The sequence below is a fragment of the Gouania willdenowi genome, chromosome 3, assembly GCF_900634775.1.
Source record: "Gouania willdenowi chromosome 3, fGouWil2.1, whole genome shotgun sequence".
Classification (NCBI taxonomy): domain Eukaryota; kingdom Metazoa; phylum Chordata; class Actinopteri; order Blenniiformes; family Gobiesocidae; genus Gouania; species Gouania willdenowi.
The window spans coordinates 30,456,562-30,476,815 of record NC_041046.1 but is presented as its reverse complement, the minus strand read 5'-3'; the positions used below and the strand labels follow the sequence as shown (position 1 = coordinate 30,476,815).

General features: G+C 37.0%; 1 protein-coding gene across 1 annotated transcript; it reads right to left on the bottom strand.

Moving 5' to 3' along the window:
* Positions 1-752: 752 nt before the first annotated feature.
* cmtr2 (cap methyltransferase 2) lies at positions 753-15,502 on the bottom strand. The gene is made up of 3 exons (XM_028443187.1): positions 15,461-15,502; positions 4,561-5,814; positions 753-3,013 (listed from the first exon to the last, which is right to left on the bottom strand). Exons 2-3 carry the CDS (start codon positions 5,803-5,805, stop codon positions 1,949-1,951), a joined length of 2,310 nt encoding a protein of 769 aa, XP_028298988.1. The 5' UTR covers positions 5,806-5,814; positions 15,461-15,502; the 3' UTR covers positions 753-1,948.
* Between the last annotated feature and the right edge of the window lie 4,752 nt (positions 15,503-20,254).

Genomic DNA, 20,254 nt, shown 5'->3' with positions numbered 1-20,254 from the left:
CATAATTGTGACCATCACCAGCCCTCCCTAAGGAAAGGTAAGAAACACTTTATTTTAAGGAGGATATAAAAAGAGACGGCAGTGTTACAACTCGGTGAGGGGGAAGGGAACAGGGAGGAGAGACTCAAGGTAGGAAATGGAAAGGGTGGGGAAGAGTTGATTATTTTAAAGTGAGAGTGAGATGTGAAGTTGTAGTTGTGCATATTGTGTTGTGTAATCAAGTCATTCTGGTGACAAGTGTGAAGCCTAGGTGTAATACCTAGAACAGGTACGTGTAATCAAAGCCCAGTACGAGTTTTATCCCACAGCCAAAGGCGTGCCAGTGCATAGTAGACCAGTGTATGCGCAAGAACCGATACTGTAAACACAAGCGCTGCCCCAGGCCCGGAGATGCAGCCGGGCCAGCAGAAAAAGCGGGGGCCAGGGAGCCCCAGCTCCCCGCCCCCCACACACCCAGATGCCCCCAATATCCCAAGCAGAGAGGCAGCCACCGCCCCCCACATACACACCCAAGAAAGCCCCAAGGAGCAGAGGACCCAGCTCCTCAGCTTTTCTGTTAGTTGTGTAGATTGGCTCAGTATGCTGCAGACTGAGTTTTGTTTTGACCAAGTACTTGAGACCGATTTTCAAAAAAAAAAAAAAAAAGAAACAGAATAACTTCAATAAGACTCACCTGCAATAAGAAAAGTACCTGATTTACTGTATATGTAAATATTCAAGTATTTTTTAATAACAGGAGACTGCAGACAACATGTCCAAAAATCTTTAATATCACATCATCAGAGGCTTTGTGGATCTTTCAGCAGTTGTTCAGATGGACATTTGTTGTCAGAGCACATTTTTATGTCAACAAAATAAACTTATAAAAACTGTAACAACACTGTATACCGAGAATAGAGAAAAACTAACTGCTGTTTGATTATACACTATATATGAAACATTTGAATTTCTTTAATAACATTAACATTTCTGTACAGGAAAGGAGACCAGTCAATACATCATTCTGTGCATCAGGATAAATAAAAGACTAAAAAAACTCACAAAAATGTGCAACAGTAGAAATGGAAAAACAGAAAGACTAAAACATCTGTGACTGACACGTAGTATAAACTTTGCTAATCAGCGTCCTTTAATATCTGACGAGGATTTAGCAGAGGGAAGATTTCTGCTGATCAAATCTTACAAGTCATTTGCATTTGTGGAAGTTTGCTCATTTAAATAATCGCAGCCTTGCTTTCTCCTGTAGTTCGTTGGTGTTTGTGTGAACAGCAAAATGAAATGACAAAAACTGTTTTGAGAAAATTAAAAAACAGTTTTCAGACTATAAGAGCAGCAGATCTAGCCATCCCGTTACCAGACGGATTTCATTATGGCTTCAGGTAAGGCGCGGTGATGCCTTTTCAGACCAGTGTAAACCAATGTATAATTTTTTTTAATTTTTTTTAATCCAAAAAACTGACAAAACTCCAGGTCAGGGAAATATTTTCATTTAACATTTCTCACCTATAACATATATTCAACCAGACTCTTTCAAGATCTAAAATGCCAATGGTAAAGAACAAACAAAACTAGTCTTAACAACAGAGAGCTGCAATCTGTAGATTTTAGCCGTTGAATAAATCTGAATCTAATGAAGGAATCATCCTGCAGCTCTGCAGAAAGCAAATGCCTTTTATAGCTACAAATGTGCTACATGAGAGACACATCTGCTTCAGAGCACTTAAAAACAAATAAATGGAATCAAAGTCCACTTAAAACCTAGACTTTAACGTTTGTTGTCTGAAGGCACTTGGTTTGCTAAATGCATCATCTCCTGAGAGTCCCAGTGTTAGAGATTGTTCAGCTATAAACATGCAGAAATGATTTAGTGACTAACTGCTGGAAGCTCGTGCAACAGACTGTTCATAAACTGTGTGTGTAACCAATGCAGACAGCAGGCTGCGCTGCTTTATGACTGCATGAGCAGATGCAGCTTCCTTTGTATGATTTCAGAATTCATGGTCCGTAAGAAGTCAGTGAGTCCTCCACTGAGCAGCTCTTCCATGGGAACAAACTGCAGCACCTGCCTGTCTCCTCCTCCTCCTGAGTCGCTTTCACAGTCCCCGGCTGCCTTTATTAACTGACTGATGTTATTCTGCAGATTTATGAGGATGGGACGCAACTGGACGGCGGCCTCGGGGCAGAAGCCGACACACACGAGCACTGCACCGACCGTGCCAGAGGAAGGCAGAAACCGAAACAGGACAGAGCGGAAACAGGCGTTCAGACAGAAAACAACACCTGCAGTGACACGAGTGAGAGCAGACAACACGGGGAGCAGGAGGGCCTCCCCAGAGCCCAGAGTCTGCAGGGACCACATCAGACAGCTCAGGAGCTGCAGCTGATAGCTCGGCTCTCCGTCGTGCTGCAGAATGCAGCTTCTCTGTGGAAGGGAAGGCTCTGCAGAAAAAGTCAACATCAAGTCTCCTATCTGGCTCCCACAGACGCCCCAAACTGAGCAGCTGCCAAACACCAGGCACTGCTTCTTCTTCTTCTTTGTCGTCTTCTCCTCACCTTCCTCCTTAAAGGCACAAAGACCTGCCACCTCTGACAGGATAGAAGCCGTGGAAGCCACATGGCACAGGTCACAGGAAGGGATTTGGGTCCAATCCAGAGCTGAATCTGTAAGTGCCTCATTCAGGTGGCTTAGCAGTCCACCTTCACAGAACGGAGAGTTTCTGACAGCGGGCAGAGCCTTGCCAATGATAACATACCATGAATCCACAGGGCAGCTCATCAAAGGTCCTTCTAGCATGCAACCAGTGTCTCTGTCCTCCAAGCTGTGAGTCTGTATCCAGGTGGAAAGGATTCCCCTTTGAATACGCTCCCTCCAGCTTAACGTCTGGAACTCCCTGCGCTCGTTGAAGGAGCCTGTTTGCTTCTTTTGTCCCAGAGGCCGTCCCGCTGACACTCTGCAGCAGGCGGGACGCACCGTGTTGCGTGAGACCCATCGGCTCCGAGGAAGAAAGCTCACCTGTCCACAAAAACACAACAGGTTCAAAACCAGGCATTGCAATAAAACTAGAGAGTAAAACCTGGATTGCATTGGTTCATTTTCCTGTCATGAATGATGCAAGTTATGGACTTTTTTACTATATATAAAAAAGAAAGTATTTAAGCCATCAAACGTGACTGTTTGTAAATATTAGTTGTGCACCGATCTTTAAATAACCTGACCTGCCGATCCTAATTTTGTTTATAAATGATGGCATACACCTTGAATGTTCCAATCTTATTTTATTACATTGATCAATACACGTGAAACAATACAAACTTGTTTTTTTCAACTGCACAAGGTCGTGATCTCAAATGTAAATGAAAAGTTTTGAGCATTGATGTCCAAAAAACTAAATTACATCAGTTCCTTTAGTTTTTGATTTTAAAAACAAACAATAAATGTGCAACAAGTTACACTGCGGAGTGAAGACCTGTTTTGAGCTCTTTATCAAAAATAAAGTGCACCGCAGTATTTTGGTTTTACAAATAAAGAAAATTACAATATTTGAGGTAGATGATAAAATAATATTCTATAGGACAAATTAACAAAACAAAAATTCAGAAAATTGGCATTATGCATCCTTCTTAGTAAATATCCAAGGATTGTTTTATCTAAAAACTCCTGTGTCCACTTACTGAGGGAAAAACCACCTCAACGCTTTACTAGCTCTAATAAACATGCATTTTAAAATATTAATACAGGACAATTGCTCATGCTTCATGTCTAAGTAAATGTCACTAACAACCTTTGGTAACACGTTACTTGAGGTTTTATCAGGCTGTCAGTATCTGTCATTTGCATGAATAAAGTGTTATGAAGGCTGTCATTAAGTGTCATTCACTAAACTATGACATCTTTGGAGCCATGTTGGCATTTTCTGGGTTAGATGGAGGGATCTAATGTGGTTAGGTAGGGTTGGGGGTTAGAGTAACGAATGACACCTAATGACAGTCTTCATGACACCTTATATATGTTAATTAGTGATAGACCAATACATCGGCCGGCCGATATTATCGGCCGATTTTTGGGTTTTTTACGTGGATCGGCATCGGCCGATGCGGACTGCTGCGTTCGCCAATCCCCATTATTTGAGGAGATCAGAATTGTTCTACATCACCTGTTTTTAATATCTGTTAAAAATGTTTTACTTGTCGTTCTACCTCACCTTTTTTTAATTTCAATAAATGTTCCTTTTTTAAAAATTGAGACTCGTAACATTTGTCATCATCATTGTGTCATTTTTATGATGTAAACTGAGGGAGTAAAAGTAGTATCAGCTCCAAATATCAGCTCAAGAAAATCGGCAGTCCTTATCGGTCATCGGCTAAGGCTGATGGAAAAAAAAATCGGTATCGGCATCGGCCATAAAAAATCCATATTGGTCTATCCATAATGCTAATGACAGGTGTCATTTCATAATAACGACAGTGTAATGTCAGCCTTTCTGTATAAAATTTAAAGTTAAATTTTCCCCAAACCTTTCTAGTTATGCAGGTTTTTCTAGTCGTGGTCTGTCGTGTTACCTGGAAACGCTGCAGGTACTCGTAAGCCACACAGTCCCGGATGAGGTCGAGCCGCTGCCGCTGCTCTGCGCTCATTCCTTCAAACAGCCGTAGGTTTTCAGTTATGGTCTCCACCTGCATGGTGTGAAAGTATGAGTACATGTCCTCATGCTGTTTCTGAAAGGACTCTGGGATCAGCGAGCTGGGGAAAAGCGCCTCCCGTTCTGCAATGTTTGGCCCATAGTTACGGATCAGTTTAGAGAGCAGAGGCTTCACAGCTTCTTTATTGTCGTAGTTTAGACACACGACATAAACCTCGGAGTTTCCTGCTTTGCTGGTGGCGGGTTTGAAAACACTGACTGAACTGAAGCAGCAGTTGAGCAGGTAGAGCAGGCAGATGGACGAGTGCTCGTACAGGGTGAACATTTTGAGCACAAATGATCCTCCGGGGCTGAGGAGCAGCAGCGCAGCTGAAACCTCGCAGTAATGCAGTGATGCCACCAGCGCCTCCTGCTCGTCGGGGTTCTCTTGACAGTCAAAGCTGCCGTCTGCCGTCACCAAGTCAACTCTATGCATGTTGGACACAAAGGCCTGCATTTCCAACAGGTGCCTTTGTATCATGATGTTTCCCGTGTTGTCAGAGCCAAAGAACCACCACGGCAGCGTGTTGGCCACTAGCCGATCATCTGCGATTGTCATGCCTCCTTCGTTGGCCTCGTTGTAAGGGTTCAGAGTGTTGGCGGCCCAAACCCAGTCACAGTATCTGGTGGAGTCACTGGTTTTGACGTAATGGTTCAGAGCAGTGATAAATGCACCGGGTGCTTCACACAGGTGGACCGTATTCAACTGTCCTACTTGAAGAGCTTCATCTGGGAAAATGTTAAAAGTTCCCAGGATCTCGTAGAACTTGCACCAGGCCTGAGTGCAGATCTCTGCGTTAGCAGCAGAACGCACGCTGGCCGTCACCTTCCCAGCCCTATTGGTGGAGTTGGTGTGCTGATGCCACACCTCCACATTCTTGTCACTGAGCTGGTTCTTCACAGTGTTCAAAGAGGCCTTCAGCGCCTGCAGACAGCAGGGCTCCTCCCCAGGATCCTTCAGAGCAGAGTTTGGGTGAGGGATACCCCACTGGGCTCCAGGGGGCTTCACATAGGTCCTCACTTTGCTGAAGAGACCTTGAATCTCTGCCTGTGTATCAGCATCTAATGACACCATGCTGGTAGGCTGCTTGTTGACTTTCCTCCTCGTCCCATGGCCTGAGCTCATCCTCCACACCTGCCATGATGAAACAAACATTAAGGAGCTGGTTACACACAGGCATCATCCACTTTCTTTATTTCTCTGTTATTGTAAACCTTTTAAAAGTGGTCCGCTTTTCTATGACCCGCTTAGAAAACAAAGAGACATTTAATCTCCAGGGGAGGAAAGAGAAAACAGCAGACAGATTATTGAACGTACTTTCACTGAGCCGTAGTGAGGAACTTTCATTTTCTTTCATAGCTGAAATGTTGAATCACTGTGTAACAGTGCCTTCAGGCTAGCAGAAAGACTGTAAATACTTGTTATTTCCTCGTCCAGCTTGAGCCTCAGCAGTAATATAGCATCAGTCACTAAACAAGTCACTTGTACTGGCGTTGTTCCGCCTAACAAACGGCTCTTAGTTCAAGAAAAGCTCAGTTCACTCTATCACAAATGTAGTGAGTAGAAAATAAATCTCACAGTAAGACGTTTAAAACCTGGAGTCAGTTTAAATCAGTCTCCCTTTGTTTGAGAAGGTAATCTCAGTGAACATTAAGGTTTATTTCATGGCTGTTGCCATTAGTCAGAACCCGGACCTCAGACAAACCTGACTATAGTTCCGGCACTTCCCAGCAGTAAGCCGAATGCCGGTAGTTCGGTCACTGCCAGACCCGTGTCCTTCTAGCTATAGTTCCGTCAGTTTTATTTTAGCCCTAACCCTATCCCTAACACAGGAAATACCTTAAAATGTTTCTTTTTTTCGTATATGTATTTTTAAAGGTGGAATTTGCTGTGTTAAATATGTTAAAATGAAGAAAAAAAATGTCAGAAGTTGAATGCGGCCCCACATCAGGAAAAGGCCTTGAGTCTAGCGCCTTAGACCACTCGGCCATCCTGACATGGTGGTAACACAGGCACATTACGCTTGTAGGAAAGGTCCGGGAAAAAATTGATTAATATTTCTAAGAAAAACAGAATTTAAAAAAAATTAATGTGAAAAGCACGAAATTTGGAAAAAAACAACCTGATTTCATAGGGCCCTATAACATGTGAAATAAATGTTAGCATTAAGCTAACGTCACTATTCATCAGTCCCACCTTATGAACCTCAATATTTTTTAGTTATATTTCATGCGTCCCATTAGACAGTAATGTACCTATTGTGATTATTACACCAAAATATCCTCTCAGTAAATTAATGATTAAATCATGAAGCCTGATCTGGTTTAATTACAAGATATTGGAGAGATGTAAATCAACCATAACATTATGTAACTCATTATCAGATATAAAATAAACTAGATGGAGTTATTTTTGCTTTTCACTAACACACTTAACACACTAACAGAGTGACCCACATACACAAATATATTCCATAAAATATCTGCCCATGAGCTCTTTCAGTCAGCAGCTATTGTTGCTTTTTTTAAAGTGTAAACACTATTACTGAAGCAGATTGTAGTGTTGATGTATTTAATTTAATATGTGTTCATAAGGAACCTGTGGGGAATTGTTTTATTATTTATTTATTGTTTTTATTTTGCGTAATATTTATTGTTACAGTCATAAATAGCAGAAATTATCGCCATAAATGTTAAAAGTCAATATCGTCCATCCCTAGTCTGGGAGCATTACCTGGCCCAAGCCAAATTTAAAAGATTGTAGCAACATAGGGCAAATAATTGTACTATTTATCATCTGATAAATCGTTTCAATAATCAATGACTAGTCAACTATTAAAATAGTCATTAGTTGCAGCCCTGTTTGTCAGTCTATGTCATTCATAGCTGTATAAGTTAAAGTATGTGTTTGTGTTGGCTTACAGTATCCAGTCTGGATCATTGCAGATGGATGGACAGCTGATCAGAGGCTGACCACTCAAATCTGCATCTGTTCACTGTGAGTTAAGCTTTTGCACGGCTGCTGTATTTAAGCATGTGAACAAAATTTAGTGACTTCACAACTAATTAAAAAAAGATGGTAAACGCTTACAAAACACAATGGGCTCAGTTTGTTTTGAAGCTGCTGCAGCAGCTCAGACAGGACGACTTCCAGTAAAGTAGAAATTCACTTCAAACCACACGTTTGAAGCTATAGGTTATAGAATTTATTCCTTTAAGTTTCTTCCACCTCATTAATTCAAATACTTCTAACCATTTCTTGAAGCAATACACCCAGTGGATTTAATCTAAAACAGAAAAAAATGGCTGATATTAACTCATCGGCTTCTAAACAACACGACGTAAAACACGATGACACATCATCAGACAGACACGGATTGTTACCATAAAGTAAACAAAATAGCAGCAAATTATGTGTATTTCTTTGTATTTAGGTGCTCCTCTGCTCTGCGTGCTGCAGGATCAGCGATGCATGATTAACATAAACAATTACATTCTGGCACGTCTCCTGCCTGAAGCTTTAGTAAATCAATTGGTCTTTAATATTGAGTGAGCTTACAGAAAGGAGACAGCTCGTGTGTGACGGGTCGGAAGTGGAGGGGGGGGCACGTGCGAGTCAGCAGGTTTGGATAACCTAAAGGAGAACAGGTTCATCAACGTAGAAACGTTTTCCTTATTTGATTCCAGGATTTCCCTCTATGCAGTTTTAAATTCTCATGTTCAATACATCGTTCCTGTCACACCTATAACTGTAACTGGCTCCGTTCATGCTATCCTTGTTAGTTAAAGGGTACCTGTCAGGATTGGGGTAAATTATAATTGTAATTGATAATGAATTACAATAATAACGTAATTATAATTGATAACTGCTGTTGTAATCGTAAATAAATTGTAATTGAGTTTAGATAATTAGGTCCGAGTGCCACAAGCTGGCAAAGGGCCTCTTGCTCTCGCAGTGGCCACACTACAAGGGAAGGGGGGCGGGGCCTACGTAAACACCACGTTCCCGTCAGTGACCAGGGACCCTTGTCCGCGCTTTTCGAAAATGTATAGTTCATGGCACTCAAAAAGGGGGAAACATTGTTATTGGGTCTTCCAATTAACCTACTTTTCACCCACTGAACCATTATGTAGAGTCTCAAAAATTCAAACAAAATGAAATCGCGCACTTCTCTATGTTTTGGCTGATTCCAATTTTAAAAATGCAAAAGTTTGACACGCCAGCGCCCCCAAGTATGCCAAAAATGCATTACGAGATAGGAATTGCCAAAAAAATTAACTCATTGTAGAATCATGAAAATTGACAAAGAAGTAGACCACGACAAGACAAGTAAAAAATATTATGAAGACCACGCCAAAAAATACACAGGAAGTCCAGAATCTTGGATTGAAAATTGCTATTTTCGCTCACATTGTATTTTAACGTATTTCTCCTTGGGCGTTTCACTGACGAAGTTCAAAATCACTGGAGATCATCTAGAGAAGTGGGACACCGAAAATTATCCATGGATCTTTGATAACTTTTACGGTGTTTGTAGGGTGGAGCCGTGAATCTTGGCCTAATTTTTTTTTTTTTTTTTTTAAATGCTCTCATTTGCACATACAAAGTCGGATTTGCATCAAATATAACTCAGTTGTTAAACTCCCGGCCCTAAACCAGCTCAATGTGATAAAACGGACATTGGCGTAAAAGCGCCCCCTACAGAGTGAAGATAATTTAATATAGGGAAAACATTGTATTTTAGCAACTTTTCCTACGGCGTTTCACTGATGGGCTCAAAATCTAGAGAAGTGGGACACCGAAAATGATACATGGGTTTTTGATAACTTGCATTTTGGCCAAAACCTTTTCAAAATTGACATTTTTTGATAATGCTTCCATTTGCACATGCAAACTTTGATTTGCGTCAAATGTGAATCAGTTGTTAAACTCAAGGCCCTAAACCAGCTCAATGTAAAAATATGGAAATTGGTGCGTTAGCGCCCCCTACAGAGTGAAGACAATTTAATATGGGGGAAAAAAATAAAACAAAAATATTTGGAATTTTTCACGAACATCTGTTTTGGCCTCTCGATCAAAAAAGTCAATGAGACGCATGCTTTATTTTTTATTGTGTTATTTTGTATCAATACTCTCCATTTTGTGTTAATAGAAAATTGGACAAATCTTGAAAATTGTCAGTTCAAACTTTAACACACTCCTCCTGGAGCTACTATTACTATTATTACTACTACTACTATTACTATTACTAGTACTAGTAGCAAAGGCGGCACAGATTGCCAAAGGCGCTGCAATTTGGTAAAGGCAGCGCGGCAAAGGCAAATTGTAACAAAAAAGTCTCAGACGCCCACACCAAAAATATTAAAACCTATATTTTCATTGATTAGGAAGCCTAACAAGGTAATCAATAGGGAAATTAGATGATAGATATTTGTTTTTAGTGTATTTTACAGCTGATTTAAGACCCGTTATGCTAAGAAATTCAAACAGAAAGCTAGCACAAGAGAAAGGTTAACTTTTATCAGGTTATTTATTTCAGGCACAGTAATTGTGATTAATTGAGGATGTAATTGTAATTAACTTTCTGAGGATAAAAAATTATTGTAATTGTATTAGGAAAAAATTAAAACTGAAAAATGTAATTGACACCAACCCAGGTACCTGTAGTGAATTTCAATTGCAAGCTCTATTAAAAGACCACATACAGTATATAGAGCAGCCAGAAGTTAAACCTGCCAAAGCCATAAATACACATAAATATTATCAAAGAAAATACTCAAGAAATAACTGATGAGTCACTGACACTCCGTGATAGCTCAAATCTCGTGGGTTCAAAATAACATGAGAAAACTCATGGTTTCATCCAGCTGTTCCTGCACAGATAAATGGACACGATGCAAGATGGATGCGTGTAATCACTTTAAATAAAGGTATTGAGGTGATCATGTAACAGCTTTGACAGCTGCACCAAGTCATCTTTAAATCATTTTGTTACATGTTACAGTCAGAACAGTGGTCAATCACATGTATTATTTACATTTTTTTTTTTACTTCTAGTAATTAAATCAGAATACATCACAGTTGTGCAAGAAGAAAAGCTTCAACAAAGACATAAGTAACAGTGTCATTATAAGCTACAGTAATTAATAACAAACCATGTAATTACATGGGCATTTTTGATGAATGAAAGAACAATAATTTACAGTCAAAATCCCATTAACAGGGCTAATACCCTTTGCTTGTGCACACATGATTTAGATGACAATGGCAGGCAGGAGCAGTTTTTTTCTGATTAGTCTGCAGGGATTCAGTGATGAATGGCAATACGTGTTATACGGCTAATGAGGGCACGCTCATCAATTACAAATCGTAAATCCAAGTGAAAAGCCCCGGTGCAGTGCAGGAATGTCCTCTGGCTTATGCAGCTCTGGTTCAGTTAAACTAAATGAACAAAAGCCTGAAGTGACCCTTTATTCATGCCAAGACGTGAGGAGAGGAGGCAGCGATCAGCAACATTAGCTAGATCAGAGCTGATTAATGCTGAGCTGGCGTTTTAAGGACCTGAGCAGCAGCAAGCATGAAAATCAGTGAAAACAAACAAACCCTAGCTTTCCACACGCATGTCAATAATTAGCCTAATGATTAACGGGGTTACTCAATACGCATTTGCATGATTTATTCAATTTCAGTATCTGAAACCTCATTGTGTTTGAATTAAGGGGCTTTTTGAGATGTTGTGTTTTATTAACGGAATACCTTTTAATTATTGAGTGATGGGACAAACTAGCAATTTGGTAATTTATCGTTCAACAAATATAACCTATTCAATCGGTAAGCTAATGCTCAACCAACTTCTGTTTTGTGTATTTGATGTCTATTATTAATTATCATTAATATATTCAATGGAAATAAAATCAGAATACTTTTAATAATGTTGTGAATATTGTTTCATTGAAATTGAAAATATGTAATAGACCAAATTACCAAAAATATACTTATAATGTACACACAATTAGGGCTGGGCGATATATCGAATATACTCGATATATCGCAGCTTGTAGTCTGTGCGGTGTTGAAAATGACCATACCGTTAAACTCGCGGACTTTTTTTTTTTTTTTTTTTAAATGTCATCTTAATGACAACATGCACAAAAGGGCACTATTTGTTTTAAAATATTGTAGTGGCATTATGTACAAAAAGTGCACTTTAATTTTGTGTTTTGAAATGCCATGTGAGTTGCATCCTGCACTAATGTCTTGTTTTGAAATGTCTCTGTAACAATTTTGCACAGAACGTGCACTTTCTGTTGACAATTTTATGTTTGAGCCACTCACTGTTTAATAAATACAGTTATGTCAACTTTGACTTAGTTGTGATATCCCCTTTTTTGCATGAAAGTTTAAAATTGGCATATATTAATGCAGTATGATCAAGAATGTTTTAATGTAGACATATAGAATCATCATACTGGTGTGATTTTGTGCATCAAAGTGTTAATTCAAGGGTAATGCAAAATATCGAGATATATATCGTGTATCGTGACATGGCCTAAAAATATCGCGGTATTTATAAAAGGCCATATCGCCCAGCCCTACACACAATGCAAAAAACACTACTTAAAAAAATGGAAATATTTCAGTCAACTTCCTAATATTTAAATAGTTATAATATGTAATATATTTCTATGTTATAATATATTAATAGTATATATTATAATTTCCCCCTGGGATCATTAAAGTATCTCTGATTCTGATAGTCATTTTAATGATAAAACAAGTATGAAACAGAAGCTTGAATATTAATTCATAAATATTAAAGTCAAAGTTGACCATGACACTACCATAATGCTAATTCTAAGTATTTACCAGTAGTTCTTTAGTAACTAGTCTTTATACAGAGATGCAGAGAATAAAGACAGACACTTATAAAATACTGTACGTAAATTAAAAAAAAAAAAAAAAAATACAGTAATGAAAACCCAAAAAAAAAACAGGAAGGAAATTGTATCAAGTTTGGTGACTTCAGTTCTGTTGTGGCTGAAGCTTAAGGCATGAAGTTCTATCAACATATTTATTGATATGTTACAACTGTCATACATAACTAATAATACATTTGCTAATCAATATGGATGAACCCAAGAATATAGAATTTAAAAATAACAGGGAAAAAAGATGAATCAAATGTGCTGCCGAGTCTTTAAAGCATGTTAGGATGAAGCTAAAATATTAAAGTTAAAACTTGCAACTTTGATTCAGGACAATGTGTTTCTACTGTGCACCATAGGGGGTGCTTGGTTTTAGTTAGTACACAACACAAATATTGTGTCATGTCCTACATATGCAATGTTCATATATATACAACTTTTTCACTTCCGATCCGATATTGCAGCCTTGAGTATTGGCCGATACCGATATGGATCGGTATCGTATTTTGTAGTGTAGAATGCTAGAAAACTACTGATCAAGTGATGTTACTCAAACAGTGAACAATAGTCAGCAACAGCAGGTATGAGAAAAACTGACCCATTTATTATTAACCAATTGGTTACATAATTTTAACCTTCAACATAATATCTACAGTATTCTACAATTGAATAACATAAATTATTATATCGGTTATGATAACGGAGATTTTAGATGCAGTCCGATAAAATCCGATATTTGTTTTCTGGCTGATATCGGTCCAATATCAATATCGGATCAGGAGACCGCTAATGTTAATGTAAATATGCTACATAAACTCAAAAAGGATCAAAGCCTGAAAACATAATAGGATATACTTTACTAAACTGTAGTCGATTCGACGATATATCGTGATATGACTTCTTGCGCGATACTCTGATTGATTCTAAATGCATCCATATTGATTTTAAATTACAAACTATATATATATATATTGTTTTTAAACATATATATGTTTTTCTTTTCAACTGCAGGAGACATTGTAACTGCACAAAGAAGTACACTGAAACCTGGGCATGTTGACCAGCTTGTGTTTTTTTCAATAAAATCTAAAAAGAAAGTTCTAACTTTCTGCATTTATTTGTTGTTCTAGGCATATACCTCAGTTAAGTTGCACTAAAGATAAGTATCACGATACTTGGGTCACGATACAATATTATCGCAACATCACGATATATTGCGATATTCTACCCAGTTAATATCAAAATTAAACGTAAAGATGCGGCTGTTTCTCTGCGAGCACCTCAGCATGATGTCTTGCTAGGTGAGCTCCTAAGTTAGTCGTGTTCCCACAATATTTCACGGGAGCGAGGCGAGCGTTTGGTTTTATCAAGCTCGTTTTTACTCCCTTTAAGTTGGAAGCCAAAGTATTATCAAAAATCAGCTTTGTACTATGGCGGCGTTGTTATTTTGTTAGCCATGTTGTTTGGGATTTGAGTCAGTTCGCTTCTGCCACTGTGACTGCCTCTACTACAGAAATGGCACTGCGCCGCACCGCAAAGTGGCTCTACGGCGCCATCTACCGGAGTGGAGGTGGCACAATTTTCAAGGTTTTTATATAGGTAGAGGAGCTGGTCAACATGCCCAGTAGTTAGGCTGCTCCAATGTCTCTAGCTGTAGGACAAAAAAAATAAATAAAAAATCAGGTTTTAAAAAAAAAAAAAAAAAAAATAAAAAATCTGATATATAATCAATATTTTTCGCGGACACACGTCCACAATAAATATTGATTACATATCAGATTTTTTTTTTTTTTTTTATCGATTTAAAATCAGCATCCAAGAAATCGCAAGATATTGTGACCTTTTTTTTTTCACACCCTTAGTATCAGGTATCACCTATATACTTGTTAGGTACCTAATCTCCTAAAACAGGAGGTGCTTTTATCATAAATATTAAATACACAATCATTTTAATTAATAACCCTAGAATACTCACAAACACATGGGAAATACTGCAAACTGATCACAGGAAGGAAGCCACCATTTTGATATCAAGGATTTCTGGTGACCAGGAAGACATTTATTTCCCTTTTTTTTTTAAAGCTTTGGATCAAGTTTGATATACTGTATTAAAAAATACAGTTGCCTGTATTAGTAACAAGTTGTGCCAGCTCAGATATTTTATACAGCATATTATTATTATTATTATTATTATTATTATTAAGTAGAATATTATTTGACAAAGTGAAAGTATAGATTACAGTTATTTAAGATTATGTGTTGTTTTAATTTGTAAAAATAAATAAATAATAATAAGAATTTTTTTTCAATTACTATACATTTCAGGCAACCCCAATGAAACTCCAGGCGACCCCACATGGGACCCCGACCCCAGAGTTGAAAAACCTAGTGTACCCTCTGGTTTGTGAGTGAGAATGGTCACTGGATCAATGATTCCAACTGGCTTCCATTAACAAATCAACCTGGCTTGAACTGCCGCAGTAACTTGTTGATCCAGATTGAGCAGAAGAAGCAGAGTAAGGTCATTACACGTGTATAAAAACGTATTAGTTCAAATACTGATTGATTTTTGGACATAAATTATTTTAAATTGTTCCATCAAATACAGGTGAATAATACTAGAGCGGGTCACTGTAGCTGCATGGGTTTAGTAACTCAACAGTGAGGTCTTATTATTACACAGTAGAACAACAGACTCTATGTTAAAAAGCTAAAGGAACGAGTCTCAAAACGCAGAGAAACCGTCTAGAAACAGTTACATTCTTACACTCACAATGTTCACTTTTAAAAAGAACAGCTCTGTCACACCGAGTTGTGAAGAAATAAACCAGAAATAATAATAAATATTCCCTCACCTCACACTGCTGCCTTTCGTCAAATACAGTTTCCGCCCCACGTGACTGTTTTCCTCCAAGGGGCGGGGTTTCCCTTAAAGGAGCCGCATCAATTCAAAGTTTCATTTTATTTTTCCAGGTTAAAAGCAAAGTTAACTGCAATAAATCAACCACTGAGCTTCAGGGTTCGTTTTGCATATAAATTGCCATTATCCAGCCTTGCCATTAATTTTCTGCACATGTTTATGAAATATATCAACCAAGGACTGAGGTTTAAAAATAATAATAATAATAATAATAATAATAATAATAATAATAATAATAATAATAATAATAATAATAATAATAATAATAATGTTATCTGATGTATCTGTTTTAAAAATGCAAGTATGTATTTTTTTTAAAGCTTAAGAACAAAAGGTTATTATTGTATTAAATAAGCACATATTTTTAAGTGTAAAAAAATGGAAATTTTTACGTCAACAGTGTATTTACATCATATTTCCCGGTTTTAAATATCATTTGTCATGTCAACAGTGAACTAAAAAGGAATTTCTGAAACGTTATTGACCAAAATAAGTAAAATTCTTAAAAGCATTAAATAGAATAAGCAATTTGAACATGCAAGCATGACAACATTAAAAAGCATTAAAGATTAATGAGATTCCTGATCCAGTGATGATGAGGACATATTGGCCTTTATTTTTGATTTTTTTTTTTAGCTGCATTTGAATGAAAAACCAAAATGTGGGTAGCATTTTTATTAACAAGCTCAACTTTTTATATATGAATTATATTTATAATATTTTGTTTTCCGGTAAATATTGACAAAATTGTCTTGAGTTTAAAAAAAAAAAAAAAAAAAAAAGATAATATAAGGATGTTACAATCAAATCACTTTTTGTTGGGGAGTGAAGGAACTAGGGGTGTCCCCATCCGATATTAGCCTGAAAACACATATCGGATATCGGATTCAAATTTCTGGATTCTCCGATATTTTTTATTTTATTTTTTTTCCCCCAATTCATTGTTTTATTTATTTTTTTCAGTTGTAGAACACTGTAGACATTATGTTGAAGGTTAAAATATATGTAACCAATTGGTTAATAATAAATGGGTCAGTTTTTCTCATCTCTACTGTTGCTGACTATTGTTCTCTGTTTGAGTAACATCACTTGATCAAGCCTTTTCTAACATTCCACACTACAAAATAAGTCATTATTTTTTTTTATTAAAAAAAAAAAAGTATGTATGATTCATGCTGATATCGGATCAATATCAGTATCGGCTGATATGCAAGGACGCAATATCGCTATCATATCGGAAATGAAAATGTTGTATCGGGACTTCCCAAGAAGGAACAACAGGATTTTAAAGAAATAAAGGCAATAGATTTTTTTTTTCTTTGATAACACAAATGTCACCAATTCACCGTAAACGAGTCTGTGACCCGCTGTTTGGGGTCACGACCCCATAACGTTAAAACTTCTGCTCTAACTTGTGCAGGTGTAATGTATGTCACTACAAGTAGACAACGACTCCAGTGTTAAAGATGTAATCAAATCACAAAATAGGTAGAAAACCAAAAACTGCTGTGACATGTGGGAATTGGTGCATCCGGCAGATGATGATGGCCTCTGAGCTGATCTGTGTCATCAGGTTATGTAATGACTGGAGCTGTGTGGGGTGTCAGCTGATAAAAGCTGACCTCTGAGGGGCTGTGATTTAGTGTTGAACGCCGTTTGTATCACTGTGTTTGTTGTTCTCTCATCTCAGTCTGGCCCACATACTGTAGATCTCATACGCTGCATGAAAAGATAATACCAGCTTTAGGAAGAAAGATGTGACCAACTGGAAAACAGGACATTCAGAGAGGAAGTCTCATTTATAAATAATGAGCCCATGGGATGTTCAAGTGCAATAAGGATCTCCAAAAAAAGGTTGTTGCAAACATTTTGTCACTATTATTGTGACGCCTCTTGTAATATTTATATGTATATTGAGAAGTTATGTTTCCTTGAATGTTTCTCGTGTGAATAAAGCCTTTCACTGTTCCCCAGATGGAAAAAAAGGCTGTCGATACAAGACTGTATTTAAAGAGTTTGAACAAAAATGCACAGCTGATTTGGCTCAATATTGTGAAAATATTTGTTTTGTTTTGTTTCTTGGGTTTTTGTCTGGAAAACTGTCATTATTTTTGATATTCTTCATACCATTCTTCAGAAAAGTACCTTTGAGTTTGAGCACGAGTCAATTTCAAACTGCCTATAGGGCCAAAACTATGGAGGTAGATTTGTCTTTATTATTCAATCAAAAAAAAAAGAAAAAAAAGAATTAAATCAAAAAAAAAAAAAAGAAAAAAAAAAAAAAATTTCAATCAAAGAAAAAAAGCATTCAAATGCAAAAAAAAAAAAAAAAAAAAAAAAATTGAGACCCAAATAACTGCATTTGAACACATTTTTCTTTGATTGAAAATATTTATTTTTGATTGAAAAAGTTATTTGATTAAATAATAAAGATACAAATCTACCTCCATACAAAACCATGTGAAAGAAAAAGTGAAAGGCCTCTAATCTGCAAACTTCTTCACAATTATTATTATTATTTTTTTTTTTTGGTTAAACATTAAATATTTTTTACTTCTGGCACATTAATGTCAGTTTAAACATATTTTACATTGTGAAAATATTCAGTCATACCCAAAATTAAACAAAACATCTCAAATCATTTTACTAAAGTAAATTTTAGGGTCTTCAGAGTATTTGTATTTCATCAAATTTTTAGAGAAGACCGTACAATTGTGGCTGAAAACATTCATTTAACAACCCAGATTGTGGGAAACAAAAGAATTTATCTTCAAGGTTTTACTATACACGCTGAATACTACAATAAAAAATTAAAAAAACCAAAACAAACATTTTTATGTCTAAATTAATAAACACCTCATGTAAGAATGGGTAAGACTGACCTTTAACACAGAAACAAATGCCTTTCATATATGCTCTGCATATGTGAAGCAAATAAACAATGATTCACTTTATTTATTCATATTTGTTCTTCAAGTGAAATCCATATACCTGCCCCACCTGCCATCTGTGACCTTTGGCTTCTAGCTGATATCTTACTCAGATAAAATTACAATTGAAATACTGGATTATTTACTTTAGTTATGCAGAAACTAATTTTTCATGATTTGTTTCTTATACGTTCAACATTTTCTCTAATAGATCAAATTGTTAATTCGCAAGAGCTTTGAGTAAAACCTGTGAAAAATGAAATGATATATATAAACTTGCCCATGGGGGACAAGTAAAGCACCCGTGAGTGCACTGTATTAAAATCAAATGCTGCAGCCTATAAATCACAATTGATATTAAAGAGATTGAGGTTTTAAAGGTCACATATTTCTGTAGAAAAAGAAAATGTGCTCTGCAAATGAGAAGAGAGACAGATGCATCCGTACTCGGTGTGCTCTTACTTTTAAAGGGCATCCACTCGCTGAGTTCCCTGCAAAATGTAGTTTACCCAAGTCCCGTCCAATATGAGGCGGCTTTGTCTCAGCAATCTATTTGAATTTTCCTAATGAGTTTTAATACAAAGTGAGGCACTCCAAAAAAACTGTGATCGACTCTTTTTTTTTGTTCCAACTTTATCCCAGAAACTAGAATATAAAAAGACAAAATCACAAACTATACATAAAGGTTTTACCTTAATTTGGACAAAGAACATTTTTTCATTAGCTTGTTTTTAGATGATTTAGGAATGTTGTTTTAAAAAACAATAATAAATTTAAAAAAAACAGTTTTCCTGATCAACTTTGTAGTGAGGAAATACAAAGTTTGTTTATTTCTATAGTGTGTATGTGTTTTAGTGGTGCTCTGTGTTAAAGGGCACCTATAGGGAATTTTAATTGCAAGCTCAATAGGTTTTTTTTTTTTTTTTTTAATGATAATAGAGGTTTAGTCAGGTAAAGTTTTAACGAAAAACTAAAAGTGTTTCTTGTGTATTGCTCCCCTTCTTCCTCGGTGTGTAAGTGCAGAGAAAATGATTAAACTCCCTTCTCCCCATCCCTCTGTTCTCTCACAGGTTTAGTCTATTTTTCTGATTGTCTTCCCTCACTATTTAAGGAGTGCTTGAACACATTAGTGCATTTCCCAGGTTTGTTTCTATGCAATTTCCTTGGGAGGATACTTTCACTGTATGGACTCTTTTAATTTGCAGTTTGTTTGCTTTTTGGTTTATATCTTTCATGGTTGTTTTGTACTTCTGATGGACTGTGTTCATGGATCCGAACTTTTATTATTTATTAAGTGCGCCGACATTCCTTAAATAAACTTTACATCATAGTCTTTGGACTCAATGTCAATCACTGTCATCTTTTTGCTATTTTAAGTCATTCCTTCCTATTTGGGGAGTCTTCCACAATCGTTGTTGTTTTGTTGGGCTTCTTTGTTCCCAAATGACGGAGTCTGCAGTTCTGTTCAGAAACACATTTTGTACAAGTTAAAATAGTCCTTCCATTCTAAGAGTAGTCAATACGTAATGTATTTAGAAACAGGAATGAAAATAATCAGTCCTCTCCAGCATTTGCAATTCTGTAATTCCCCGAATTACAATAATTCCACAAATGAGGCATCTGAAGTAGGGCCGGGACAACGCGTCGACGTCATCAATGATGTCAACGCAAAAAATATGTCGATGCAAAATGTGCGCGCCGATGCGTCGTCCGACCAAAACAAAGATGGCGGCGCCGGAGAATGCACACACGCAATAAAAGAACACATTTACATACCACTGTGATAGTAGTCCATCCTA